We start from the raw sequence: 18556 nt of genomic DNA on the forward strand, positions 1-18556 counted from the left end.
TAGTATTTTCTTATTATTATCGTCTTTGGATTAGATGTCCAGCAGCCAATATTTCTATTTGTTTTAAAAATTATGACCTCTGCAACATCTATTGACATGAAAATATCTACTATTTCAGGCTAGAATTCAAGCTCTAGACATCACACAGTCTCATGAGCTGCTTCTGACCTGCCTGGAAAGGGACCCAAGCATGCTGTTTGACCTGATGGCACACTCACAGGTTCAGGATGATTCCCAAATTATTCGAACACCCGGGCAACCAGAGTGGTGTGTCTGTGGCAGATGCAGGCAGATGATTAGAGACATTGAGAAGGTGTGCTGCCGACAAACGCTGGAAAATTGCATCTCTGTCCTGCCTCACATGGATGCCTTCATCTTGCAGCCGGGGGTCCTCCGCATGGCTAGACGCATCTGAATGACTCCCGAGCATTAGATGATGCACAAACACCGGGGGAAAGCCACAGGCAGTTCCGCTTTTCTGCATATAGACAGTATATAATTTGGCAGTATGGGTCAACTTGGACAAGGCCACAGAGTTGTCATACCAAGTTGCTGTGTTTGGAGAATACGGGAAACATACCCAGACCCCAATGGGATCTACAAAGGTTTTATCCCTAGCCGAAATGGTATAGATGAGGAATAGACTCCAGCCCAGTGTACCCTGCCCTGTGAATTATGTACATGGTACTGTCTTATTACTGTATATTTTGGCCATAGTTAGTGACCCATGTTTCTAAATTAAAAATACATATTTACTCTGTTGTGTTGATTTACATCTGTGAAATTCCAATTATAGTCAATTTTCAAGTCAATTCAGTTTAAAAATGTCGAACTGCCATTTCCTTTACTTACATCATATGTTTTTCTTATGCTTTGGTTACACTATGCAGAAAATCACACGACTTATTGCTGCTCCTGCGCTTCGTTCCCACCATTACATCTGATTTGCAGAAAGTCTTTAATATTATAAGTTAGTGTATTCTAGTAGTGTATATATAGGAAGTGTATTCTTTGAATTTCAACTGAATGCTTACAGAATGCCTTAGTTTAATTTCTCCACATATTCTGTATGAACTTCAGAATCAATTTGATTTATGAAAAAAAGTTTAATGTTTAAAATCTTACTGAGGGAATTCAGTGATCCCAAAAACACACATCTTACATTATGGAAACCAATGACATAAGTCTACATTTTCAAAATATTGCTTTATATCCGGAGTTCTCTGGTAGTCCTTTCAGACAAGACGGCAGGTTTGATGCCAGGACAAGCCCTGGTTGGTGCAGATCGTCTTCTACTTTTGCGGGAGTGGTTCACCTTGACAGAGAGTAATAAAAATCAAAATGTAACATTGGACAAATTGCAAAGTTAGGTATTACTAGCCAGATAAAAGATTTAACTTTATCTTCCATCGATTATGCGTTTATGGACAATCTAACAGGTAACATATAAGGAGAAGTTATGCTCCTTCTCCAATGAGAGATGTTATTAAAAAAAAACAGTAGGTGTCACAATCACATGTCAACTCACCACGACCTCTGCTGCGTTGAGTTCTCCAAAAATTTGTTCCGTTGATGGTGCAGGGACACCACTGAGAGTCCCAAAGTCGTCGGGGGTCATCTGGTCTCATCGCTCTTTTCCGAGGCATGCCCCTCCCTGCCGCCAACTGGTCCAACTTGCAGCGTAGGATGGCACACTGGAGGTCTTTTATGTACTCATAACTCTTCTTGACCTTCTTTATGTACAGACAGAAGCCACCGCTTTTTTTTGTTGTACATTTTGTGGTAGCTGACAGGACACAAAAAGTACAGTTACCAACAAATAAAAATGTGGTAAGTTGATATGAGATGTGTTTCACTTTATAAGGAGAATAAACAAAAGATAGACTATCAAAGAACAATATAGTATATAAAGGGTGTATTTTGAATTCCTCAAATAAATGTTCAAACAGACTTCAGACTTGACCTCATTGTCGTTGTACCCTCCACAACCATGTCACGCCCAGTGGGGAAAAAAATGTCATTATGACATGAGGTGGTAGGCCCTGTCAGCGGTCAACCGACTTTTTAAAGTGCAGCACAGACACAGTACTTCGGCATGACCAGTAGGTTGGTGGGCCCCTATAATGTGGTAAAGCTAAAAATCTGACAACACACACTACTAGGGGTTATACCTTCCACAAATGCAATTGCACAGCTGTGCAATCTTATTTATTGCAAATTACACTTATAAGTGACTTGCTGTAAAGGTTTTTGCTTTGCTATGATTTTTTTGACCAGCACCCAATTACACACCAAATCTACTAATTATCTGTTCACGGGGGAGTCAGAATTATGATTTTTTGTGTTTTAAACATCAACATACCTGTATTTGCCATCTGCCTTCACATAGTAGGGTCGGCTGCAGTGTTCATTGTAGTCGAGGGCAGCTAAAAGTGTTCGGGCCGCATACACAGGTGGTACGAAGGCGATTCGTTTTGATGCGTACATCAGAAGGTGTGCATGGAAACACTCCAGGGCACCAGTGGATCTGGCATCAGAGAGGGAGGAACAATTAAAGATATGATTGGTTACATAACTTCAGCAAAAACAATTATTACTAAATAGTAATGTAGTTTCAATCTATTATCCCAAAGTACACAAGAGCTGCATTTCTTGTCATTCTGTAGAAGGCCATTATGTATGTATTGCACAATAATAAATGTTACTAGTACAACACATCTAAACAAAAGCTTATTATATTGAAGGCTGACTCATTACCTAAAGGTCAAGTACTTTGGAATCGTCTTTGACCACCTCTCATCCATGATCAGTTCTGTGATTTTGCGGTGTGCAGTGCTTCCCTTTGGAATAAGCTCCTTGTTGCTATTTTCCTCCAATGGGCCATGGTAACAGCCGCCAAGTCCCCACTGGTGTTCTCCAGTGACATGGTGCAGCAATCCTGTCCACATGTCCTGAATAGGCAATTCAGATGAATATGAAAAAAAAATTGTTATAATGTATAATTTCAATACATTGACAATACACTTACTTATAGAAATTACAGTGAAAAACATACCCAGAAATCCTCCACTGTATTTGCTGCCTTGCAGCAGTACCAAAAGTGGTTGCAGATATCCTTCTTCCAGACAAGTAATAGTGAACAGCCTTTTTGGAGGCCGGCCTAAATTGAAAAAAAGAGAATGATTCTGCTTCAGAATGATAACTAACAAATATATGACATTTCTAAAATATTTTTGAAAACAAATACAGTAATCCATCTTTACATAGCAGTAACTTACAGCATGGATTTTTTTGCCAAGATTCTTGGCTCCGTGCCACATGTCCAGCGTGTGCTTGACGCCACTGTCCTTGTACAGCCCTTTGTTTTTGTCTGGAAAATAATGATTACAAAAATACACAGTATAATATCTCAGTATAATTGCCAACTGTTTTGTTGTTATTGTTTTTCTTCCAATAATTCTTAAAATCATACATTGTTTTTCCAAACCCAATTAGATGCATCTACAGAAGCACTTACTGAATAGGGCCGATATTTGGCTGTGTGCATCAGTGCAGAACTCAATGACATCAAGATCTTGCTTCAGCGTGTCTAATGTCTCTATAAAGGCCACCTTCTCCATGTTGGTCGATTTCCGCGAAGTCTCACGCTTGTCCACATTCACCACATAAATTATTTGTCTTGTGGCATTGTCCATGGCAGTGTACGTACAGTACTGGGCGCAGAATCCTGGACTGTCCATCCTTCCATCTCCTTAAAATACAGACGACAAAACAGAATATGATGATAAATAAGTTTGTGGTGCCAGAACATGCATGAAAATGTGGATGCGTCTTGCATAATTGTTTATGTTCTTAGTTTACTATGGGTGTGTTGATGTATGTGTGTGTGTCGGTGAAACTAACCGAGAGCAACAGTTGGTCCTAATGTCTTCACATTGGCAATCACTTTGGCTCTTCTCGCATTCCAGAACGCCTTTATAGTGTCCACACAGTAGTTGTCTTGGATGCCCGCAAAGTATCTCTCATTGATCATCCCCATATTCATGAAGTTGAAAAGCATTTTCACCTTTGTGTAGTTGTTGCCTGTGAGCAAAATGTTGGTGGCCATTAGAAAGTCTCCTAACTGACTGCCAAATTTTAAAGTTGGTTGGGAAGACCACCGCCACACGATATGACCTTGAGGACACAGCTGAAAAAGGGGCAGGAGAAAACACATGGAAAAAATGTAATAAGTGAAGTAATATAAAACAATGATAATATTTTGTATTAAAAACGAAATTACATGTGCTACCAAAACATGACTTACCCATTCAATGACGGCAGCTGTGACCCTTGACTTGATGTTAATCTCAAAAGGTCCTTTTGCCTGACATTGTTTTTGGGTGATGGGGTCCTTCCCATTACAAGAATCTATTGGCAAAGCAACAAACTCACAAAGCTGCCTCAGACAGTCATGGTAAGCAATAGAAGCCGGTTTGCCAATTATATCCTCTTCCACCTCAACAGTTATCTCTGATCTATATGGTTGCCTTCTTTGCTTTTTTTGGGGAAGATGTTGTGTCTCTTGCTCTTGCTCCAGCACAGAGAGATCTTCTTCATGATCATCTTGATCTGTGTCGTCTCCCGTGTCATGCACAGTGTCTTCCATGGTGACTGAATGGACATTCTTCAAGGATGAACCCAGTATTCAGAGACTTGCCTTTGCTGTAAAATGAAAGAATATTTCTATAGTGTTTCATATTATTATTAATACTAATAATCATAAGCGAAATATAAAATCAGGGTAAAAAATGTCAAAACAGGGTTGGTTATGAAGATTGATAATAACCATACCACACACGAAAAAAGGTTGGCACGTAATCTGGGTCGTCGCTGTATTGCAGTCAGAGTCTTCCTCTACAGTGTCCTCCTCTTCCAACAGCAAATCTGATTGCGCCTCCATGTCTGGATTGCCAAGAAGGATCGTATTCGTCCTCATCGTGGTCAATGCTGATGACAGACAACCCCAGCTAGTTACATTATGTTACATACACAGAATTTACAGAAATAATAACCCATAAAATAACATGAAAAGTCTCATCTTATATCCTTGAAAACACTTACATAGAGTTTGTTATATCATTAAATGCGTCCTCATTGATGTCACCCAATCTTTCATCTGCTGATGTAACACTGCATTAGGAAATCAGAAAGAAGTCAGTATTACATAATTATACATTTGGATGAGTGAATAAAAGGACTCTTCACTTTAAAAATATGTTATTGTTAACATTTGACAGTAAAACCTAGGTACCACTTTACCTTGCCTTGTATTGTGAGAAGTGAGGTCTCAGCCGAAGTAGCTGTCCAAACCCTCCACTCCATGAACAGAGAAATCCCTCCTCTCTACAGATGTATACATGAAATAATAATGGCATGTTTTCACAACATTAGATAAGTTGCTTGCCACACAGCACTGAGGTAGAGACGACTATAGTGTTCTGGAAACATCAGTTACATTCTCATGTTCTGATGGGGTAGGGAAACTGTATAGCATCAGCTCTAGGTTTGATTTCACACCAATAACGTATCACTTTTAACATGTACTTGTTCATGCCATCCAGCAAAACACAACGCATGTGTGATCCACGTTGCTATGGGCAAAACGATAACATTAACAAACAAGGGCTTTACCGTTCTGGAAAAGATTCGGGCAATGGTGGACAATGGTGGCGGGAGTGAGGCCTCTTGAAAACCATGTTTTTACTGGCGTCGACGTTGTTTTTTTTCCGTAACTAAAACACAAACATGCACATGCAGTTGCACACACAAATATTACGTGAGTGGGCGGGTTGTACCAGCAGAAAGTTAAAATATGATAAACTGTACCTTGTACTGAACATGGAACAGCGACAAACACAGATATGATATGACTTACACCTATGATTTACACACACATGGACAGTTAGCACCCTGCTAACTGCTGCCTTCGGTGTATGAATGTGTGTGTGAATGAGCCAAAACAATTTACAGCACACTAGTACTGTGGTAAAAACGGTGAGGAAGACTATAAGTGGAGAATATTTCGTTATTTCCCGAGCAAACTGCTTAAGTAGCTGGAGCTAACGGTAGGTCCGTTAGCATTATGCTAAACGTGATTCCGGTAAGTGTCTGCAACAAATAGTCAATCGTAAGGTTATATGATGTTTTTGGTTATGTTATGCAAAATAAAAGTACCTTTCCAGCAGAAACTCCGCGACCATTTCATCCGATTTTAGCTCTGGCTGCAGGTTCATCAGTTCCCTCCATTGCTCAAAAGCAGAGCCGATGTTTACTCGACGTTTTCCTCTGCAGTGTCGAGTTCTTTTTTTCGGGTGACCATCTCTGCTAAACTTTTGTTTTTTCCCCCTGGGAGCGGTTGTTTCAGTACGTGGTTGTACCACTTTGGTCCGCCATCATCAGCCGCTACTCTCTACTTACTGACTGCGTGGAATCAAAACAAAACCCTCTATTTGAGGACGTCGCCTTGATGACGCGGGCCCGAATGCGCCACAAGAAGCAGACGGAAAACCGCGAAAAACCTGCATGTCCATCTAGCAAACAGACAGGTCTGTCGGCCAATAAGATCCTTCGGTCCGAAGAATCTTATTGGTTTGAAGTTTTCACTAAATATTATGAGGGTGAAATAATGTTTGTTTTTTACTCCTGGTGGGTCTGTCTTGCATTTTAGAGTGTTATTACCTTATTAATACCAATTTAATCTTATCCAAAAAAAGTGTAAAAATGCAACAAAGGTAAGAGTCCCTTTAATAATCGTTCCTCACGGAGATTCCTTCTGAGGATCGCAGCCTCTACGTCCACAGGCTCTCGTAGAAAAGGACATGCCATTTCTAAACACTTCCTTCTGTCGGAGAGCTGGCCTTCAGCCTTGTAGACAACCAAACTAGAGTAGGTCTAACCACCTCCCGAGCAGGTTAGGTCCACGGCGTATGTTGCCGCAGCAACTAACTCTCGGTTGCGCTGAACCTGCTACCTGAAACGGAAAACCCAGAGTTTCCCACTAACTCAGAGCGAACAAACTCGGGGTTGCCTCAAAACCAGCTACCTGAAACAGGGCTCAGGTTGTCATGGTCATACTATGTTTGATTTCGAGTAAAAAAAAGAAAAAGACATCAAACGTCAAAAAAAGGTCTTTGGTATAGTATAGCCTACAGTCTAAAAAATAATGGTATGACGGTTGCTATGATTTTTAAGGCTGCCCCAACATTTACAAACTATTGACTTTGAACGTATTTAATATTACTATATACTTACTGAAAAGCAAGTTCTTTGTTGCCATCCTACTAAAAGGCTTTTTTGTTATTGACACCCTTCCAGTTTATCTGATGGGACACCTCATCAGTTAAGAGCCTGCCCAGGATGTTCTAATAAGCTCCTTCAGGGCGAAGCAAGACCCCTCCGCTTCGCGTCGGTGTCCGGTTCACCCTGTCTGGGCTTATTTTCCCGATAATGGCGTTTTATACATTTTCCTTTACATAACAGCGACACATTAAAACAGACCAGGACAGACCAAATAACAATGTGTGTTTTTTTAATCAGACTGTGTGTGTGTGTGTGTGTGTGTGTGTGTGTGTGTGTGTGTGTGTGTGTGTGTGTTCACTGGGTCAAAAGCAGCGAAATAATTTTCCCCAAAAAGGGACAATGAAGGATAACTTAACTTAGCTTAACTTAACTACCATAACATATACTGCCGAAAATGCTATTCCATTTTAAATCAAATAGGCTACAGACTCATGATTATCACCTCTCAGCTAACAATAGCCTGTTGCAAAAAGTGATAACTGAAAAATGATTTAGGCCCAGCTAGTCATAATATCAAACATCATTACAATCATACGTAAATGATGATAAAAAAACAAAAAGACCAGACTGTGAATGTCACAATATATCAATAAATAGTCACATAAATGAATCTAAATCAATAATAAATCCTACTTACAAAACCGTGTTCCAGCAAAGAAAATCTCAACTGATATGATCGTCTCGGCTCTTGGTGTACTTCCAACCGTTATGGCGCGTCCGTGTTCGCGGATCAGACACGGGTCCGACACGGGTCCGCTCAGGATCCGCAATATATCAATAAATAATCAAATAAATAAATCAAAATAATAAATAATAATAAATCAATAATAAATCATACTTACGCAACCATGTTTGAGCTAAGAAAAACTCAACTTATATGATCATCTCGGCTCTTGGTGTAGGCTACTTCCAACAGTTATAAGTAAAGGCGCGTCCGCGTTCACTGATCCGACACAGGTCCGCTCAGGATCCACTGTTTGACTGTAGAATTTTGGAGGCGGACCCGAGCCTCTTGGCAGCGCCAAAATGGATGTGACAGTAACGCTGGTTTGGTGACTCATAGGCGGTTCCGCCTAGGAGTCTCCTGCTGTGTGGGAAAATTCCTTTCACCCAATTCCTTCTCCACCATGGCCGATATAACCCCCACTACGAGTCCTTGTTGTGGAAGTACATGAGAGTCGGAGAACCAGACGCAGTCTTTAAGTTTCATAATATCAGAGAATATCCCCGTCGGTTCTGTCGCGGCGCAATGGATGAAGAAAGATCGTATACACGTCAGAAGAAAAAACTTTTATTTTGACTGGACCGCTCGAGTCCGCATACGACCGAGAGGTAGGAACAATGTAGCGTCGGAGAAATGACATGAACCCGAAGTGAACTGACAGCTGTCCACTGAAAACAACTTTCTCCAATGCCGCTTGTGTTTGTTGTTGCTGGGACCTAGAGGTCAACCGGAAGTGGCTCTATAACCACTTGTTGAAAGGGCTACAGCGGCTAGGATAATTGAAACTGTCCGTTCGTGTAGCAAAATCGGTATAAGGCTTAATCCGACCTAGCTGTCACATGTAAACGCACTGATTGAGTGACTGGTGCAGCCCCATCGTGCTTGTGGGAAAGCCGGATGGGTCTGTCTGGCTCTGTGGATTACCGTAGGGTGAACGCAGTTTCTAAGTTTGATTCCTACCCAATGCCCCGGATCGACAAGCTCGTCAAGTGTCGTTTTAGGGTATTAAAACAGCGCTCTGCGAGGAAGCGGTCCTGTGTGCTCCTAACTTTGATCTACCTTTCTCCCTGCAGACAGACGCATCAGACAGGGGGTTGGGTGCTGTCCTGACCCAGCAGGTGGAGGGGGCCCACCGAGTGGTGCCGTACCTGAGCCGCAAGTTTCCAGACCGTGAGGGCCGGTATAGCACGGTCGAGAAGGAGTGTCTCGCCATCAGATGGGTGGTCGGCGCCCTCCGCTACTACCTGCTGGGCTTCGCGTTGACCCTCTACTCCGACCACGCCATGAATAGTACAACAAACCCTCTAATATTGATTTAAATTAAGTGGATTTATTAGATACCTGTTATTAGACTATTCAATCTGGAACAATTAAGCAATTTTTGTTGCTAGCAAAAAGAAGAAGAAAAAAAAGAATTCCATTTGATTTGGTTCACTTGGTGGTTAAAAGGTAGCTATTACGGCTGGCTTCTGCTTTTACTCAAACTGTAGAGTTCTAAGCACCTTTTCATTTAATGTTTTAATCTGTGGTTACATAATCCGGAAAAAAGTTAATGTTAATCAAATTATAATTTTAATAAACAGAAAAGAAAGAAAATACTACTGACACTCAACATGTCTAAGTTTATGCACTTTCCCCTCTAATTCAAGATTCTATCTGTTTTAGCGTGTTGCAATGACTGCAACTGGATGCCTGGACTCTCCTTATGGTTAACAGGCCAGCACCCCATCACCGAATATTTTTTTTTTGCCTGTATGCATGTATGTCCTCATTCGCATCCGCTTGTGCGGGGTCGGGTCGCGGGGGCAGCAGCTCAAGCAGGGGGCCCCAGACTTTCCTTTCCCAGGCCACAATGACCAGCTCTGACGGGGGGTTGACGCTTGTACCTGCGATCTCGTCCTTTCGATCATCACCCATCCCTCATGACCATAGGTGAGGATAGACTGAGAGCTTTGCCTTGCGGCTCAGCTCTCTTTTCGTCACAACGTTGCGGTAAAGCAAACAAAATACCGCTGCTCTGATTCTCCGGCCAATCTCATGCTCCATTGTTCCCTCACTCTCGAACAAGACTCAGAGGTACTTGAACCCCTTCACATGGGCTAAGGACTCATTTCCTATCTAGAGTAAGCAATCCACCGGTTTCCTGCTAAGAGTCATGACATCAGATTTAGCGGTGCTGATCCTCATCCCTGCCGCTTCACACTCGGCTGCTAACAAATCCAGTGAGTGCTGATGGTCCCAGACTGATGATGCCATCAGGAACACATCATCTGCAAAAAGCAGTGATGAGATCCTCAGACCAACGAACTGCAACCCCTGCGCCTCGTGACCTGCCCATGAAAATCAAAAACAGGATTGGTGACAAGGCGCAGCCCTGGCGGAGGCCAACACCCGCTGGGATCGAAACTGACCTGCAGCCGAGAATGCGATCACAGCTCTCGCTTTGGGTGTACAGAGATTGGATTGCCCTGAGGAGTACTCATACTCATACACACTCCTGCAGCACCTCCTCCCAGTTTCTCCCAGGGGACCCAGTCATACGCCTTCTCCAGATCCACAAAACACATTTAGACCGGATGGGCATACTCCCAGGCACCCTCCAGGATTTTTGCGAGAGTGAAGAGCTGGTCCGTAGTTCCACATCAGGGGGGGAAACCGCATTGTTCCTCTTCAATCTGAGGTTTGACGATCGGCCGAACCCTCCTCTCCATCACCTTGGACTTACTACTCCGCCACCGTGTGTGTGTGTGTGTGTGTGTGTGTGTGTGTGTGTGTGTGTGTGTGTGTGTGTGTGTGTGTGTAGGTGTAGGTGTTATTCGATAGCCTGGTAATGTGTATAGGCCTACGTAAGGTAGTAATATTCAAACAGGTTTAAATAATAAATGTTATAGTATTTCCCATCTTTGCCGAGCAAGAGTTTTATTTGAAAGTTCAGTGATTGAAACAAATAAAAGCCTGGGCCATTGAAGATTTACGGTAGGCCTACCACTGTCATGCACCTACCCGATGTCAAGTGGACCGGGTTGAATTCACTGCGGGTCTCTCTTATATCCATCTTACCAAATATATTTTATCAATGTCCCTCTCAACACTCTGATCTCACAAAAAGGTTAGCAGCACGACATCAAGGGACATTTAGGATAGAAAAATATGTGTGATTAATTGCAAGTTAACTATGACATTAATGCGATTAATCACGATTAAATATTTGAATCCCTTGTCAGCACTGATATATATGCCTGCCAATTATGGCACCCAATACGTTCCTGATCATCCCTTGGAGGAGGGCTTCCCCTCTCTGCCTTCCTTCTCAAGATTTCTTCCTTGCTAATTCAGGGAGTTTTTTCTTCCCCTCCGGAGGGGGGTTAAGGTCAGGGGGGTGTGCTACATATAAGGTCTGTTAAGCCCTTGAGACTGTACCGGTGATTAAGGGCTATATCCATACAAATAAATTGTATCCTTGAGATAAAACAAGTTCTTGGCGACCTCAGGTCAAATCTAACCTGTTTCTGTAGTTCACTTTTGTCCAGTCTACATACATGACCTACATATTTAAGATGTTGTAGGTAGCAAAAGTCACATATTGGGAGGTTGTCAGTTATATAGCGCTGCTGTTCCTTAGAAAAATTGAAACTCCAGTCCAGGCCTCCTTTGACTTGTAATTTTGGATCAAAATACTTTCTTCTGTCACTCAGAATAGGAGCTTTCTTCCGTTCAAATCCACCTCGTACCAACTTTCTCAGAAAAACATGCCATATGACCAAAACCTTGCTAAGTTTGTACTCTGTTAGTTCCCAGGCTTGAACACTGAAGAGGAGGCGAGATCGGTCACACGTAGTTCGAAACTTCACTCTAGTAGCCAGTCGTATGCATTTGTCCATTAAAATAATTCAATTCATTCCATTTCTGGAATGCCGCACCAATACTTGTGTGAAGGGAAGATGAGATGTTCTCAGAGTTTGTGATGGTACAGTATATGGTAAAAAGTATCGGAACAGGAAGGCCAATTTCTTTGATTTTGTTGTTCACTGAAGACATTTGGGTTTAAGATCAAAAGATGAGTATGGGACAAGAATTCAGAATTTCAGCTTTTATTTGCTGTTATTTACATTTAGGCAAGGCAACTTTATTTATCTAGCACTTTTCATACACAAGGCAGACTCAAAGTGCTTCACATATAAACATTGTCATACAATAAAATAAAATAATAGATAAGTAAAAGAAAACATATGCAAAAAAATGGGTAAAATAGAAAGTTAAAAAGGCATTTTAGTATTAAAATAGAAAATAAAGGCAAAGTTAAAAAAGCTTTTTAGAAAGTGCAATGTATTTAAGATTTTGCAGAAAGCTTAAGCAAACATAAAAGTCTTCAGTCTTGTTTTAAAGGCGCTCAGAGTTGGGGCAAGTCTTAAATCCTCTGAGAGTTTATTCCAGCTATTTGTTGCATAGTAACTAAGTCCTGCTTTCCCATGTTTCCTGTTTACTCTGGGGATAATTAACAGATTGGTCTCAAAGGATCTTAGTGGTCTAGAAGGCTTATGTAGTGGAAGCATATCAGTAAAATATTTTGGGCCTAAACCATGTAGGGATTTATAGGTTAGCAACATGATTTCAAATCAATTCTCTGACCTACAGGAAGCCAATGTAACGATTTCAGAATTGGTGTAATATGTTCAAATTTTTTGGTCTTTGTTAGAACTCTAGCAGCAGCATTCTGAACAATCTGAAGCTTCCTCAAAGTTTGTTTTGGGAGACCTGTAAGGAGACCATTGCAGTAATCAAGCTTACTAGTGATAAAGGCATGTACAAGCTTTTGTAAGTCTTCGATGGACATAAGCCCTCCAGGGTCAGCTTAGCTCAGGAGGTAGAGCAGTTGTCTTGTAACTGAAAGGTTGCTAGTTCGATCCCCAGCTCCTCCTAGCTGAGTATTGATGTGTCCCTGAGCAAGACACTTAACCCTAACTGCTCCTGACGAGCTGGCTGTCGCCCTGCATGGTTGACTCTGCCGTCGGTGTGTCATTGTGTGTATTAACCGATGTAAGTCGCTTCGGATAAAAGCGTCTTCTAAATGCCCTAATTGTAAGGTATTAAACAACTTAGGATAAATCACAGTTTGGATTAAACCACAGCATATTTGGGTAAGCAAAAGTAAAGGAACAAGTGACTGACAGGTTGATTCCTCAAGCATGAAATAGCTTTGCATAGTGCTGAAGTCTAGGATTTTAGCCTTCGTTTAAACCTGTAAAGAGTCCATTTCTTGTTAAAGATGGTAAACCAACGTGAAGCTTCCTCAAAGCTTCACGTTGAGGAAGTTGAGAGCTGAGAGCTAGCTATGGGAGAAAAGAAAAAAAAGCCATTTGAAGCTGAGAAAATAAGGAAAATCAATCAGAGCCATTGGACAAGCATTAGGCAACCACAACAATTTGTCCTGAAAAAGAGAGAAACTACTGGTGTACTGAGCAACAGACACTGAACAGGTCGGCCAAGGAAAACAGAAGTTGATTTGATTAGTTGTTTTTTTTCTTTCTTTTTTTAATTATGAGGGCTGTGAAGAAATCACCAAAAACCTCAGTAGGTGACATCACAAACGACCTCCGGAGTGCAGGGGTGAATGCATCACAATTCAACAAGACTGAGGGTGTGTTCGAAACCGCCTACTTGCTTACTGCTTACTACCTACTAAATATTTGGCTTACTTCTCGAATCCTTAAATAATGATTGAGTAATCCATTTGAGTAATCGACGTTCAGAAGACCGTCCTTACTTAACCACCTCAGATGACGTGAATCAAATGACGTGTCAATAACCTAACGGCCGGGCGCCGTTAATAAATATTATAAATAAATATATAAACGTCACATTTAACGTCACAGTACACCTTCAACCTAAGGATTTGCGGTGATATGTTAAAACAATTATTAAACAATTATTAAAAGCACTGCTGCTGCGGCTCCCCGTTTAGCGCCATTGCTTCCACTGTTCTTTTGAATAGACGCAGTGCATTCTGGGGCGGTTTAGTACGTCTAGTAAGCTAGCGATGCTTACTCAAAATCTTTCCGGAAGTAGAAGACATTCGGATACTACTCGCTTACCTAAACTCGCTTACTAAGTTCTCGCTTACTCAATTTGACGTCATAGTTAGTAAGCGTAGTAAGCAAGTATGCGGTTTCGAACACACCCTGAGAGAATAAATATAGAGGCCATACCACAAGATGCAAACCACCAAGTACAGAGATGGGCCGAAAAACTTCTGGAACACAATCTTATGGACTGATGAGACCAAGATTAATCTCTACCAAAATGGTGGGAAGGCCGAAGTGTGGAGAAAGAAAGGAACTGCTCTTGTCATGGCTTGGGCGTGCTTCTGGAACAGGCTCATTTATATCTATTGATCATGTAACTGTAGCAGCAGAATGAATTCTGGAGTATACAGAAATGTACGCAGAAATGCATCCAACCTCATCGGGAGGAGGTTTATCATGCAACAGGACAATGAGCCAAAGCCCACGGCAAACAAGAGGAATGCAACCGTTTGGTGATGTCGATGGATCGCAGGCTTGAGGCAGTTCTTGCAAGCAAGGTTTATGCCACCAAATATTAATGTTATTTACTTTTAAGATTATTGTTCCTTACTTTTGCTCACCTAAAAATTATGTGGTCTAAAAATAAAAAAATAAACCTTAAAGCCTATCAACAACACCATCAGGATGGCTCTACATAATGTTAGGTCTCTTAATAACAAATCATTTTTAGTTAATGATTTTATTGCCACTTCTAAACTGGATTTTATTTTTTGAACTGAAACATGGCTGGAACAAAATACAGTGCAACCATTCTGATAGAGACAGCTCCTCCAAACTATAACTTTTTTGATGCATGTAGATCTGGAAAAGGAGGTGGAGGATACGCTAATTATATGCTCCAGATCTACATTTGATGCATGTAGATCTGGAGGTGGAGGTGGAGGTGGAAAGTCATAGATGTCATTGCACCTTATAAGGTTTAAACGATTTCTGGAAAGCAAAAGGCACCCTGGAGAAAAGCTGCTTCTGTAACAGCACAGAAAAAATAATGCAGGAAGGTTGAACGTATCTGGCGTAAAACAAAACTTCATATTCACCATGAAATCTATGAAGAGAGCCTCTGTGCCTACAATTTAGAATTAAAAAGTGCTAGAGAATTTTTTTTTCTCCAATATCATTAAAACCAACACTAATAATGCAAAAACCCTATTTGCAACTGTTGACAGACTGACCAACCCCCAAACACAAATTCCCCCTGATCTCCATTCCACACAGAAATGCAATGAGTGTGCAGCTTTTTATACTGATAAAATTGAAGGCATCAGACGCACCATCAAAATCTCCACTACAAACAAAAATGTTGGACTACCACCATGTTAAGGCAAAAGTAACGTGGCAAGGATGTAATGCTTTAATGTTATAGACTCTCAAACTCTTGTGGAAACTGTGACACAACTAAAGCCATCCACCTGTTGCCTTGATGCTTTACCTACCAACCTCTTTAAGAATGTTTTCGACTGCCTAGCAGTAGACATTAGGGATGGGCATTTGAAGAAATTTCCTTGATCGAGCATCGCTAGAGTTATCGATCAATTATCGATTAATCATTAACTTTTTTCTAGGCTATATTGAAATTCCCGTTGGTAGAAAATGCAGCATGTTTTTATCAATGAAATCTTTATTCCAACAATAATGTATGGGCCAACATTAATACAATACAGTTAACTTGAAGACCTACAACTGTTTAACAGTTTTAAAATAATAAATACAGGCATTATAGGTTATAGGCCTATGCGGCGCTCGTAAAGTCCGAACAATGCGCTCTTAAAGGTTTGCAAACGATGCAACAAGACTAAATCTGTAGCCTATTCCAATTACAATAAGTAGCCAACTTATCGGACAACAATAATCAAACAAGGCAGTAGGCTAAAAGTGGGCATTAAACGGTATAACTGTTTTGAAAAAACGGGGGGAAAAAGGCCGACATATAATTCCTATAGGCTGCAGCCGGCGCGCGGAAGACTCGCAACAAAAAGATGAGCCACCCATTTACAAACAATTGCATGAACTAGTCTATCTAAAAGCATTACCTTATTGAACATATATAAGGCTAAACTTGTTGCTAAAATATCACAGTTTTGGCAAAATGTAACGACTCCAAGAGGCACCGAGCCGAAAGAAAAGCGGAGCGAGAGACAACACATTAAGAAAAAAAGAGCGACTCACATACGGTGGTGACTGTCCCTACTGTCCATAGCATAACTCCAGCCTACATATTTTTGTTTAGGAATATAACCATGTTAACATGCTCGCGGGTCAGACGCGAACGCAGCCTTGTAACTGTCAGTCCAGCAGCAGAAAACACCCGCTCTGACGGGACCGAAGTTGCGGGGATGCAGAGGTATTGTCGCGCTAACTTTGACAGGAACCTTCTTCCATTCACTTTCCACCAGTCGGCAGGGTGGTATTTCTCCCACATAGTGATATTCAATTAAATGCTTCAAGACTCACAGTATGCAACACAACGTCCTTTTGATCGATAACAATATAAATTGATCGACGCATTTCTTAACGATCGATTATCGAGCATCGATTAATTATGCCCATCCCTAGTAGACATATTGCAGATAGTTAAAAACTCTCTCCAGTCAGGCAATTTCCCAAAAGCTTTGAAAACTGCAGTTATTAAACCCCTTTTAAAAAAGCGGAGCCTAGATGCCTCTATTAGTAACAACTACAGACCAATATCAAATCTACCCTTCATAAGTAAAATCATTGAGAAAGTTGTCCTCCAGCAACTTAATCACTTCCTGGCATCAACTGGTTGCTATGACACCTTCCAATCAGGATTTCAACCCCTGCACAGCACTGAGACCGCCCTTATTAAAGTTGTAAACGACATCCATCTTAACACAGACTCTGGCAAAACCTCAATACTAATGCTACTTGACCTCAGTGCTGCATTCGACATTGTAGACCATGCAATACTTCTGGACAGGTTAGAAAACTGGGTGGGGCTTTCAGGCAAAGTCTTAAATTGGTTCAGGTCCTACCTACAAAATAGGAAATACTTTGTTTCCATTGGCGACTTTGTATCAGAATCAACCAACGTGACATGTGGAGTCCCACAAGGTTCGATCTTAGGACCCTCTTTATTCAACATCTACATGCTCCCACTAGGGCAAATCAAGCAAAATAACAATATTGACCATCATTGCTATGCCATGCAAATCTATGTATCGCTATCACCAAATGACTATCGGCCCATAGATCTGCTGTGCCAGTGCATTGAGTAAGTGAAAGAATGGATGTGCCGAAATTTCCTTCAACTAAATGAGGACAAAACAGAGATAATTGTATTTGGTTCTAAAACGGAAAGGCTTAAAGTAACCCAACACCTTCACTCTCTGTCCCTGAAAACCTCAATCAAAGCCAGAAATCTAGGGGTTATCATGGATTCAGACTTACATTTCGACAGTCACATCAAATCAGTTACAAAATCTCCGTATTATCACCTTAAAAATGTAGCAAGATTTAGAGGGCTCATGTCCACCGAAGACTTACAAAAACTTGTACATGCCTTCATCCAAGGGCGTCAGTTTGTTTTTAGAAGTTCTTTTGAATAGACGCAGTGCATTCTGGGGCGGTTTAGTACGTCTAGTAAGCTAGCGATGCTTACTCAAAATCTTTCCGGAAGTAGAAGACATTCGGATACTACTCGCTTACCTAAACTCGCTTACTAAGTTCTCGCTTACTCATTTGACGTCATAGTTAGTAAGCGTAGTAAGCAAGTATGCGGTTTCGAACACACCCTGGAGAGAATAAATATAGAGGCCATACCACAAGATGCAAACCACCAAGTACAGAGATGGGCCGAAAAACTTCTGGAACACAATCTTATGGACTGATGAGACCAAGATTAATCTCTACCAAATGGTGGGAAGGCCGAAGTGTGGAGAAAGAAGGAACTGCTCTTGTCATGGCTTGGGCGTGCTTCTGGAACAGGCTCATTTATATCTATTGATCATGTAACTGTAGCAGCAGAATGAATTCTGGAGTATACAGAAATGTACGCAGAAATGCATCCAACCTCATCGGGAGGAGGTTTATCATGCAACAGGACAATGAGCCAAAGCCCACGGCAAACAAGAGGAATGCAACCGTTTGGTGATGTCGATGGATCGCAGGCTTGAGGCAGTTCTTGCAAGCAAGGTTTATGCCACCAAATATTAATGTTATTTACTTTTAAGATTTATTGTTCCTTTACTTTTGCTCACCTAAAAATTATGTGGTCTAAAAATAAAAAAATAAACCTTAAAGCCTATCAACAACACCATCAGGATGGCTCTACATAATGTTAGGTCTCTTAATAACAAATCATTTTTAGTTAATGATTTTATTGCCACTTCTAAACTGGATTTTATTTTTTGAACTGAAACATGGCTGGAACAAAATAACAGTGCAACCA

General features: G+C 41.2%; 1 protein-coding gene across 1 annotated transcript; it reads right to left on the minus strand.

The window, feature by feature from the left end:
* Nucleotides 1–1713: 1713 nt before the first annotated feature.
* On the minus strand, nt 1714–4640 carry LOC130380922 (uncharacterized). Its single transcript, XM_056588353.1, has 7 exons — nt 3904–4640; nt 3518–3751; nt 3279–3370; nt 3056–3160; nt 2758–2951; nt 2363–2527; nt 1714–1786 (listed from the first exon to the last, which is right to left on the minus strand). The coding sequence occupies exons 1-7, from the start codon at nt 4214–4216 to the stop codon at nt 1714–1716; spliced, it is 1176 nt and encodes a 391-aa protein (XP_056444328.1). The 5' UTR covers nt 4217–4640.
* Between the last annotated feature and the right edge of the window lie 13916 nt (nt 4641–18556).

The sequence above is a fragment of the Gadus chalcogrammus genome, chromosome 4 (genome assembly GCF_026213295.1).
Source record: "Gadus chalcogrammus isolate NIFS_2021 chromosome 4, NIFS_Gcha_1.0, whole genome shotgun sequence".
Lineage (NCBI taxonomy): Eukaryota > Metazoa > Chordata > Actinopteri > Gadiformes > Gadidae > Gadus > Gadus chalcogrammus.